Raw genomic sequence first — 11,628 nt, forward strand, 5'->3', positions numbered from 1 at the left:
TAAGATTATCAACTTTCAAGATATATAGATAATAAAGTCATCAAAAGAACACAGTGAGAAACTGAGAACTTGAAAATAAAAAAATAAAAAAATAAAAATCTAAGAACATGGGAGACATTTTCCTTGATCCCAACCTCCAAAAGTACAGCCAAGAACAGAAAAATTAAAAGGAAAAAAAAAATATCTAACTAATGGGTCTGTGGGAAAAACCAAAAGAACCTAACCTAAGCTGCTGCTGCTGCTGCTTCCATAATCCATCATGCACCAGCTTCATCGCCATGGATTATTGATTCATTCTTTCATTCATTCATTCATTCATTCATTTTGATGATGATATCAACCTCCAAACTTTGTCTTCTCCTTCTCCAACTTCTCAAAGAAACCAGTGAGAGCCCTCAAGGCTTTCACCTGGTACTGCAAGGCCAGAATATAGCCAGCAGTTTCATCAAAGAGTTTGTCCACCCCTAATGACTCCCCACCAGGCACAATCCTCTGCAATGCATGAATCTTCCTCTCTATCTCTTCTCTGTCATCACCGTCCCCGTCTTCATCTTCTTCTTTTTCTTTTTCTTTCTCTTCATCTTCGCCTTCCTTGGCAGGCTCTTTCACAGTGAGTTCCTTCCTACACCGCCTCCTGCTGTGGCGAAAAACATGCAAAGACTTGTGAGAGGAGACGGTGGAGTTGGCCTGGTCGTCTGAAGGTTTTCTGAGGAATGTGGGTATGATAGTGTGTTTTGGGGTGTTATCTTCTTGTTCCATGGATGATGACATGTAGAAGTAGTAGCAGTGGCAGTGACAGTAGTAGTAATGTGTTGTGTGTGTAAGAGGGTTGAAAGAGAGAGAGGAGAAGAGAAGAGAAGAGAAGAGAGATTAATGTGTGAGGGAGTTATATGAGAGGTGAGGTGAGGTTGTCTTCTGGTGGCTGCAAACAAGGGAGGTGGGAGGGAGGAAGATGTTAAATTATTGTTGAGCTCTAGAAATGTCAATGCCAACGAAGCTGGCCCCACTGGTTTTGGCCTCACAACACAAGAAGAAGAAGCCCCCAAGTTTTGGATTGGGGCAATGAGGTGGCCTTCACGCTCCACACCAACACCCTCTTCCACCTCATCACTTTTTTACCTCTCTTCCTCTTAATGCAATATATTTACCATCATCTTCTTCTTCTTCTTCCTCTTTTTAAGCTTATTTTCTACTTCTCTCCATCACAACTAGTTATAGGGCTTGGTTTTATAATCAATTCAAAAAATCATCTTTATTATATAAACCATCAAAGTAAAATTTCAGTTCTAGCTAAAACAACTAGACAAAGAAAAGTTTTGTCTCCATACTAAAAAGACTTTTTGATTAGTTTATTATACAAAACCTTTTATACTGAAATTAAAAGCATTATGTAACATTTTCATTGCTTATTGTTTTCTTCCAAGGAGGTTGAAGTAAAGAAACAAAAAAGTATGATGGTATTTCAATATTTATTAATGAAAATACAAAGAGGATGGATCTGAGAGGGTGTTAGAAGATAATGGGAAATGGCATATTAGCAGAAATGAGATATTTATGGTTGATTATAACATGTTAAACACATGCATGATGGTAATAGTGTATGAAATGTGCATTGGCATTGGGAAGTGAGGATTCTTAGCTAGTAAGATTGAAATGAGGTAAAGGTGAAAGTATAAAGTTTAGAAGTGTGACTGAAAATGCAACCCCGTTGAGGAGTGGAGATGTGAGAGCATAAAAAATGGTCCCACAGGACACAAAACAAAGGGAAGAAAGCACATGTGCTCACATGAATTTCTTGAACCTAACACCCACCCATGTGCCTCTCCACTCTCTTCTCTTCTCTTTCATATGCCATATGATCTGCATCACCACCCTTCGCATGACTGCCACGTGTTTTCTTTCCAGTGACCCCACCTTGAGCCCCACAAAACCCCCTTCTAACCCTTTTAGGCCAACTTAATCATGCAAAATGCTACAATCATATCAATCCCAACCCATATTAAACTAACAACTTGTCATTTGAAGGAAATCAAACACTCTGCTTAGCTAATTTAGGACAACTTGGTTCTCTGGATAAACAAGTTAATTCAACATCACTACAATATTTTATTAAATGATTGATTATGTCGCATCCATAACAATAAATGCCTGTAAAAAATCAGTAATCTGAAAGGAAAGCTATCAACTGTCTTCAATGACAGTTTCATTTTTTCATAAAAAAAAACTTACCCAGATGGTAAATTCCACAGTAAGAACACACGAATAAAACTTGAGTCAAAAAAATCATTCCTTCACGGTGAGTAAAGGATAAAGAAAACATAAAAAAAAAAAGTGAAGGGTGATGAAAGCTGGTGATGTTTGTGAGAAAAGTAATTCATAGAGTGATGAGAGAAAGATTATAGATTTTGATGCTAGTAGCTTTTTAATGTTTGCAGTTACATTTGATTATTGGAAGGCACATGGTGGTACTTACTGGTAGTAGTAGTAGTAGATTAAAAGATTAGTGGTGTTGAAATTATGATTAGGAGAGAGTGAAAAGAAAATAAAAGATGATTGATTGATGCATGTATGTATGAGAGTGTTTGTTAATCTGGTGGTGATTGGTGTTGCAGCTTTAGTGAGGGATCCGTAATTAGTGATGGATGGTGTGGCCCTGAGAGAGTGTGGTGGAGAATCAGAGAGGGGAGGTGGTGGTGTTTCCAAGAAGGAAACCAATCGGCGGATTGGGTCATTGGGATTGTATGAGAGATTTGGTTGTGTTGGGCATATGGGACTCCATGTGCTCAGACCCACTCGGATCCCTCTGTTCTTGTCACATTCACACACTACACTAGTCTTTTTATTTAATGCCACACAATTTTTTCAATCCTTCATTATTTTTCTTTATGCTTCCGGGAGGTAAGGTAATGGGGGTCCGTACCACCATTTCTTGTACGAAATTTCAATGAAATTGTTACAAAGGGCCTTCCCATGTATATCATTGATGAGAGAGCTATTGTAGTTCTATATCATACATCTAATCTAACTGCAAAAGATGTGTGGACATCCTACCTGAGTTTTGTTTCTGTTCACCATTTGCAACACCTTACTCTTCTTTTGGACATATTAACATCTTCAAAATCATTTTACTGTGCAAACAAACGAAACTCTCACATGGTAGGCCTCTAGGGCTACCTATCGACATCTTTCCATTATTCCCCCTACAACCTAATGAGCACACAGATAAAACATTATAATACCAAATATTAACTGCATTCAACTTATCACCAAAGCTTGTACATTATTTTTTTCCTGTTATTTTCAAATCAAAATCTCAATTTCATCTTAATAATTTCTATGATCCTTTATTGCACACATTTGGTACACAGTTTAGTGAATGTATCTTTGTTTTTTCTCTTCTTATTTATCTATGCTGTGAATGATAATGATAACCAAATCTTGAATTAAAGAAAATTTTGTGAATAGGAGTGAGTAGGCAGGCATGGCACAACAAAAGGTTCTAACAAGAAAAAGGGAAGTTTTGTCATCCATTTTAGGGTGTGTAGGTGAATGAAAGAAGATAGCAGTGGAGCAAAACTTATTGCAACAATATCAGCAATTGGGTTTAGAAAAAGAAAAATAAATGCTTGAAGGTGGTGAGGAATATTCATGGAGGGAGGGAGGAATGAGGATTTTCTCAACCTGTTTATAACTTAATGGTCAGCACATGAACTGACTCAGACTTTTATTGGTGAGCCCCGCCTTGTTTGTAGTTGCATATGCAGTAAATGCCAAACAATAAACAAGCGACCAAATCATTCAAATGCATTATCTCAACTCACCGTTCAAATTCAAATTTACCTCATTTTCTAGGACATTCTTGTCAATGCTTTTAATCTGAGACTTAAATGAATGATTAATGTAAATGAAGCAACAATGTTACATTTCTGAGGCAAGCAAGGAGAGGCTATTTTTCTTGTGTGTTTTTATCTTGAATTCTATTTTGTGGGCTACAATGCAACATTATTGTGACAGGAGTGATCCATCAGGTTTTGTGATAGGATAGTAACCAGTCACAAGTCTCTTTGCATCACACTTTCCACCGTTACCAATTTAACTATTCTGAAGTAAGAAGTAGGAAAAAAAGGAAGAGTTATAAGTGGATGTACATTCTGAAAGCTAGCCTCCGCATAAAGTTAATCTTATCCTGTGTAGGTAGCTAATAGATAGAGCTTCCAAAAGGTAGCTGCAGTAACTTCCTCCACATGGAAGTGCAATGTGGCTCCAGGAGGCTATAGGTGGGCACATGTTTGTTCATATTTTCAAAATCATATGAAATACAGTGATGTCGCCCTCAATCAAATGCTAAAACTATTTGTTCGAGGTGTTCGATTCCAATAAAGACCACCGCTTGCAAAACACACTTTTTTAACGATAATCCACCTATCCATAATTCAACTCAACTTTTATGTCAAATTTATTCGAAATGTGAAGAGTAATCTGAACCATATCATCCATAAAAAACCTATGTTACGGCTATTTCTCTTTCAATAAAATAATGAAATGTCTGTTTCTTTTTGTAACATAAACAAAAATAGAAGGAAATCATGCAAGCACCAAACCTACTTTCAAGGATGAATAGTTATTATGCGTAGGTAAGGAAAATTCAATACAATTCCAGACATTGATAATTTTTTAAATGGAATCCAGTTGTTTAAGAGCTTTGTGAGGAATATGTTTTTATAATGGCCAAAGGGGATTAAACCACTATAATTAAACAATGAATCTCCTTTATATCCCCGTATGCATAACACGCATAAAACAAGTAACATTTTTACAAGTACATGTACCAGTCTGATTTATTTATTCATTGCAATTTGCAAAACAGTCATTGCAGGAAATTTAAAAAGGAAAAATATCTAGGTAAAGGATTGTGTGGATTGAATTACAAGATAGGACTCAATTTCAGTTGTTCAGTTTATTAATAACTGAAACCAATGTTTACAAGGTTTGACAAGAGAAAGGTGGTTCTTTCTGGGGGAGCACTAACTCAGGTAAATCATCTTACACAAAGCACCACCACCACAGACTACTACTTCTCCACTATAAAGAAACTTCTCTTGTGCTCGACAAGGATTGCTGTACCTTGCCAAACTATTCACAAGCCAGCATTCTTCTAGAACAACCTTGTTATACCATACTGAACCGATCCAACCTTTCTATGAGCAGTAGTACTAATCCCACCATATTGATGAGTCTTTGATTGCAGCAACTTTGTGTCAATGCCTATTCGGTCATCCTGCTCTATCTTGTTCACTCCTGCTCGTGTCATGAAAAAAGGGTTGGAATCAATATTTATAGCTATTTCTGGTGCTATTTGGCCATTCACACAACATTGCTGTGCAAGTTTTGATTGTAAAGATACACACTTGTCAGCTTCTGTTGCTGTTGCTGACCTTTCTTGTTTCCCAGGGGTTAATCTTTGATAATGACTCGTCGGGGGAGTAGGTTGAGAAGGAAGAACAGAACCTCTCATAAATGTTCTGGGCTCATATGAACCCTTGACAACACTTGCATACTCGTAAGGAATAACCGGCCCAACAACTTTACCAGGTTTTGCTGAAAACAAGAATGTTTGCTAATCGATTACTGGCAATGCTCATAAACTTGACAAAGCATGATGATAATAATTGACAACAATGACATACCAAGTGAAAATTTTTGCAGACCCTGAATGGACCTTGGGGCAGGATTGTCTGTATCCCGGGAATTATTGTTGTATTCCTCAGTTGTTTGCCTGTTTTTGCTTGAAGTAATATTTGATTGCTCTTTTGTGGATACTATATTTGAATGTATAATTGTTGACCTGTCAATAATTCCAAACAGAAAATAAGAAAATCAAACAAGCAAAATTTTAGTGTGATGTAATCTAATTAAGCTCCCCATGAATGAAAAGCAGTTGTCACAGCAAAAGGAAGCAATCAAGAAAAATTAGCCCGGAGAAAGTGTGGATTATTTTGGTCGATTTTGTTCATGCCATGCTGAGACATTCAAAAGGCAGCTAAATAAGATGGTAGGGAAATAAAATAAGAAAAGGGCTACAGACAAACTAATCAACTCTAATATAAACTATGGATAAGATAATTACTAATAACAGGTTTGAAATAATTCAAGGGCATTTGCAACTCGAGCACGTTACTTTATCCACAATATAGTTAACAACATCTTCCACAATGTAGCTCAGAAAAATGTATAGTAATTTCCTATGATCTAAAACACACACCCAACTGACCGATTCAATTGAAAAAACAGTAAATCGTCTTGCGTCCAGTCCAAATATACCACTAAATCAGCCTTAAGATAAATCAGTCAATGAACAAGAAAATCGATAAAAAAAAAAAGAAGGCAAAAACCAGTTCCTAGTGAACCTATAAAAAATACTCAACACACACCTTTTTTACTTTTTCTTAGAAAAATAGAAAAAAATAAACTTAGAAATATTAATTATCATTTTGATGTAAAGTTGATATTGTTGTTAATAGACATTGTTGTGCTATGTTGAAATTTAGATACAAGTATTATGATATATTTGATTTGGACTTTTTTGTGTGCGTGTCAAATGTCAAGAATCTATAATATGGTGCTTCACTTTTAGTTTTTAGCATTATAAAATTAAGATACCTTGTTTCTTTAATATATGTTATGTATTATTAAATTATTATTTAATACCTTGACCAGACAAGTTTTAAATCGTGGTAGCATCTATGCACAAAAGCAACATTGACTACAAGGTATAAACACCACTTTGACATTATGTTATGTACTAACATGGAAGATTAAATTAGAACTGGTATCGCATCAAAATCAGTTGTCCGTATGTCAGTTCCTATTTGCCCATAACATAATTTCTATGCATCTGATATAGCCATTAGTGTATTTAACATTCATCATAGAATATTCAATCCTGTGTTAAATATAATATAATAAAAAAGAACCCTTTGCCAACAGGATTACCTGGGAAGTGATACATGCTTTCTTTCAGGTAGCATAACTGGACTACTTTTGCCACCAGTTTCCTCAAGATGAGCAAACTGCTTTTTGAATTGATCAACAGCACTGTGAAGAATAAGCACCAATTAAGGTAAGGAGAAGAATAATAGGGTAAACATAAAAAAAAAATATTAAGGAAAAAAAGGTAACCAGTTGAAGAATAAACCGAAAACAAAAAATAAAAACCTTGGGTAAAGAAAATTAGTTCTCTCTGTTCCATTTATGTAGTCTTTTAATAGTTGAGGATGGTACTCTAGAATCTCACGAAAAATTAACTCTCCAATTTCTTCCTTTGTGACCCTTCTCCTTTCAAATTCAAACTCCATTTTTGTAATAGGCTGGCATGATGGTTCCCTCTCAACTTTCGCAAGTCCCTTGAAGTAAGGATCAGCTAATGCCTGAAAATGTCAAATCCTTCAAAATTCTTTAGCAAGGAACTCACATATTATTGCACATCAATGTAACTGTTGTGTGATTGATTACACATTTCTATTGTCCAAATTCCAAAAGAAAAAGCATAAGCTCCAGAAACAGTTAATTATGTAACTAGAATGATTTTTCAACACACACACACACACAAAACACAAACCATAGAGAACAATATTACAAACCTCTTCAGCAGTAGGCCGGTCTTTCGGATCAAAGGCGAGCAACTTTTCAAGTAGTCGTAGCGCTAAAGGATCTGCGTTCGGAAATTTTTGTGCAAATGGTATAGGCTGCTTTTTCCTCATACTAGTCAGGTATCGCCGTGCCTTATCATTGCGTACCTACATCCAAAACAAAGATTCAAAATTGTCACCAAAAAAATTAACGATGTTGGTAAAATTAAGTTAAGCAAATACTGACAGTTTCCCTCTACAGAGAAAAAACAATTACCCGGGATATAGTATCCAGTGAGGGAGTACCAAGCAGATCTGTCATCAGATCCAACTGATGGACAACATTTTTTCCAGGAAAAAGAGGCTTTCCTATCAATACTTCAGCAAAGATGCAACCTATGCTCCAAATATCAATTGCTGGAGTATACTGCATTCAATACCTTAGCGTTAACCCACCAGCAGACACAAAACTAACAGAAACTAGAAACCAGGGGATTAATAATTAATAATAAATAACAGATTGGTCTTGGGTCTTACTTTTAGCTATTGAGGGGAAAGAACATAACAGAAAGCATGTATCATGGGTTGATATGCAATTTCTACACAAAACTATTGAGCATGAATTAGGGTATGGAGATTCAAGACTATGCAGAAATTGGTTCTCTTCATTTATACGACATCCAAAAGAATGTTGAAAAAGTCATACCCTGGAGTAAAAGGAACCACAGAGCTCTGGTGCTCTATACCACCTTGTAGCGACATAATCCTACAGAAATAAATATATTAAGTAAGCAAGAAAGCATCAACCATCCGATGTCTAGCAAAGCTGTAAAATTGGTATGAAACAAACAAGAAATGTTAGGATGGAATACCGTCCAAAATACAGTTGTTGGTGTGTCACTAAAAGCAACTCGAGCTAACCCAAAATCACATATTTTAAGTTTACAGTTTGCATTGGCTAATATATTCTTTGGCTTCAAGTCTCGATGATAGACATTTGCTGCAACGTGTTGACAAATATTAGATGAGCAATAATACTGAATTGAAGTCAGCAAACTTACGTTGATTAATAGACAAAGTAAAATATAAAAAAAAGGGGCAAATGAATCATTAAAACATTTTGGTCAAACCATAAAGGTATTATATAAGTTTAAGGAGATCCAGCCGCGAGGTAAAAAAAGAAGTCAACAACAACAGTTAGAGAAAAAAAAATTTGATATACATAATGCTGACATCTTTGTAAAGAGAAATGGAAAGCAATGGTGCAATTTCAATTACATTTCATTCAAGTGCTGAAAATAAGGCATAGCTATTAGCAGTACAATGTGCATTCAAATAAGATATTGATGAAGAAGTAACTATCAGATATTGAAGAATACCAGTGTGAATATACTTCAATGCTCGAAGTAACTGGTAAAGAAAAAATTGATAGTGCTCTTTTGTTAAGTCATCATTGGCTTTTATGACTTGATGCAGATCAGACTCCATTAGCTCAAAAACGACGTAAATATCTTTAAAGTCCCTCCTCGAAGGAGGCAACATAACATGCTTAATTTCAACAATATCAGGATGTCGAAGAAGTCTAAGCAACTTTATCTCACGAAGAATACGTGCAGTATCAGATACATGCTCGAAGATGTCATGTATCTTTTTAATTGCTACTTTCTCGCCAGTATGAGTGTCAATAGCTGAACAAACAACACCATAACTTCCTTTCCCAATGACCTCTTGAATTTTGTACCTGTTGGCATCGCCATAATCAGAGAAAAAATCCATCTCCATTGAACCCTGTCACAAAGATATAAAAGTAATCCACATAGGAAGATCAGGCATGCCCAAATTTGGTTATGTTAATAAATCAAGCTAACGCAACAATTGGGAAACAAGTTTTCAAATTAGATAAATTGAAATTACAATAAATAAATATTCTTTGCTAATTTATAAGGCAAATTAATTTGTATCTCAGAATCCATGATCCATCCATAAGCTCAATACACATTAAACATAAAAATTGCGTGTGCCATAGAATTTACATTATGGAACTAACTCGGTATTGAAGAATCATAGACACTGAGAATAGAAATATATTTTCAGTAATCTGATCCTGTCATCAGCATAGATTGGCCTAACACAAGCAAAATAACAAACAATAAACATAAAGAAACACATTGTCACCATTAACAGCCTCACTCCCCGTCCCCAGCTTACGCCAGGCAAAAGATGAAAATATAGCACTTGAAACCATAAAACACACCACAATTCTTAGACTATAACTTTTCTATTCTTCCAATTCACCGTCTCTTGTCATTCACCAACATTTATTTGGGAGAGTCAATCTTGTACAACGCACCTAAAGCGTGCAAAACACATCTCCGAAGACGTAGAAACAAAGAAAAGCAGAAGGGTGGATTGATTAGGATGGAAGATCAACCCCAGGAATGCAATCTAACCAGTTAAAAGAATAAGCATCCAAAATTCATCAACACATTGAAAAAAATAAGAGCTTGTCAACCAAACGTCATGTGGGGAAGAGAAATTATGTCACTGGTGGACTAAATATCAGTTGAGAGCTAACTAACATCATACCAAGCCCCCATGGAAAAAATTTAGCAGAGCCTCACTTCCACACTTAGACTTAAGTAATCTAAAATTCAGAGAAGTAAAGTAACCCACCAACACAGAGCAAGACAAAACTTTATTTTCATCATTCATTACTCTGCTTAGTCACAAAAAGGGCACCCTCATCATTCATTCATGGACAGATAAAAACTTGAAAAAAGTAATATTTTTAGTGAAGCAATTAATTAGAGTAAAGCTTAATGAGGAGAACAAACAAGAAACCCACCTTTTTTCTGTGATCTTGCTGCATTCTGAGACAACAGCCACCACAAATTAAGCCACCAATAGGAAACACATAGAAAGGTAAGCTTCAATTTTGACATAAAACAAAACCCAAGCACATTTGCCCCCCTACCCCAGCTCCTTCAACGTACACAGAATCCAAATACAACCCCACCTCCAATCCCAACACCAAACTGCCACATGAAACGACGTAGATCTAACTCAGAGAAAAAACTCACCCATCTCTCTCTCTCACCCCTAACTCAGATCCCAGAGGAGCTTCTTCAACCAAAAGCGCGTTTGAAGAAGCAAAAACGAGTGGCCCTGAAGAAGAGTACACCGACACAGGGAGAAAGAGTGAAAATTTTGAAAGGCTTTTGTTGTTGGAATGTGTTGTTTGTTGAGTTGTCTGAGAGGGTGGCTCTTCTCTCTCTCTCTACTTTGCATTTGCTTGTGAGATACGGATATGGTATGGGATCTTATACGGAAGTGGCGTATTTGGTATTTTGAGAGAGTGTGGAGGGTGTTTTCGTAAATTGAGGCTCCTAAAACCAGATTACGAAGTAATATGGCAGATACTGTTCTGGAATTACCTGTCTGTCTCCTCTCCAACTTACATGGCATGGGAAATGTGCCAAACACGTGTCATATTCTAAGATATTAATCTCACAATTTTTATTTTCCCAAAATATAACTTTTTTTTCTTTTTATTTTCATATTTTACACAATTTATAAAGCTCATTCATCTATTCGCTCTTTCAAAATATATATTTTTTCCGGTTAATGTCAACTAAATAAAACGTCTCCAAAATAATTTTGTTCTTTTACATTTAATGGTAATATGTATAAAATCTATATGAAATAAGAGACAGGTAATAAAACATAAAAATATTTTTAGAGACTTTACTTTTATTTATTAAATTTCTAAAACTAAATTAAAATTTGCATACATTTTTAAGATTCAAAATTCCCATTTTACTGATTTATTAATGTAAAATTACGCGGAACAAGTATAACCATTCTTAATCAATATTAAAAATGACATGACGGTGAAAGTAATATAATAGAAAAAATTAATAATAAATAAATATTTTGATATTCTTCCCCTGGAATTAGAGAAAGTATCTCATTGATTCAGTCATATTAATTTAATATTATA

General features: G+C 35.4%; 2 protein-coding genes across 4 annotated transcripts; both read right to left on the reverse strand.

Moving 5' to 3' along the window:
• LOC137826302 (uncharacterized) lies at positions 1 to 1,048 on the reverse strand. The gene has a single exon (XM_068632221.2). The coding sequence runs from the start codon at positions 769 to 771 to the stop codon at positions 337 to 339; it is 435 nt and encodes a 144-aa protein (XP_068488322.1). The 5' UTR covers positions 772 to 1,048; the 3' UTR covers positions 1 to 336.
• A 3,704-nt stretch (positions 1,049 to 4,752) lies between these two features.
• On the reverse strand, positions 4,753 to 10,942 carry LOC137823825 (mitogen-activated protein kinase 20). 3 transcript variants are annotated; one of them, XM_068629109.2, is made up of 10 exons: positions 10,474 to 10,942; positions 9,008 to 9,416; positions 8,501 to 8,628; positions 8,335 to 8,394; positions 7,906 to 8,055; positions 7,641 to 7,796; positions 7,216 to 7,427; positions 6,994 to 7,095; positions 5,688 to 5,845; positions 4,753 to 5,598 (listed from the first exon to the last, which is right to left on the reverse strand). In XM_068629109.2, the coding sequence occupies exons 1-10, from the start codon at positions 10,495 to 10,497 to the stop codon at positions 5,156 to 5,158; spliced, it is 1,842 nt and encodes a 613-aa protein (XP_068485210.1). In that variant the 5' UTR covers positions 10,498 to 10,942; the 3' UTR covers positions 4,753 to 5,155. The 3 variants fall into 3 exon arrangements, with proteins under 3 accessions (XP_068485210.1, XP_090149878.1, XP_090149879.1); XM_090293752.1 differs by lacking the exon at positions 10,474 to 10,942 and adding an exon at positions 9,804 to 9,938; XM_090293753.1 differs by lacking the exons at positions 8,335 to 8,394; positions 8,501 to 8,628; positions 9,008 to 9,416; positions 10,474 to 10,942 and adding an exon at positions 8,166 to 8,227.
• Between the last annotated feature and the right edge of the window lie 686 nt (positions 10,943 to 11,628).

This window comes from Phaseolus vulgaris, chromosome 8 (genome assembly GCF_051622355.1).
Source record: "Phaseolus vulgaris cultivar YP4 chromosome 8, ASM5162235v1, whole genome shotgun sequence".
NCBI classification, from domain to species: Eukaryota; Viridiplantae; Streptophyta; class Magnoliopsida; order Fabales; family Fabaceae; genus Phaseolus; species Phaseolus vulgaris.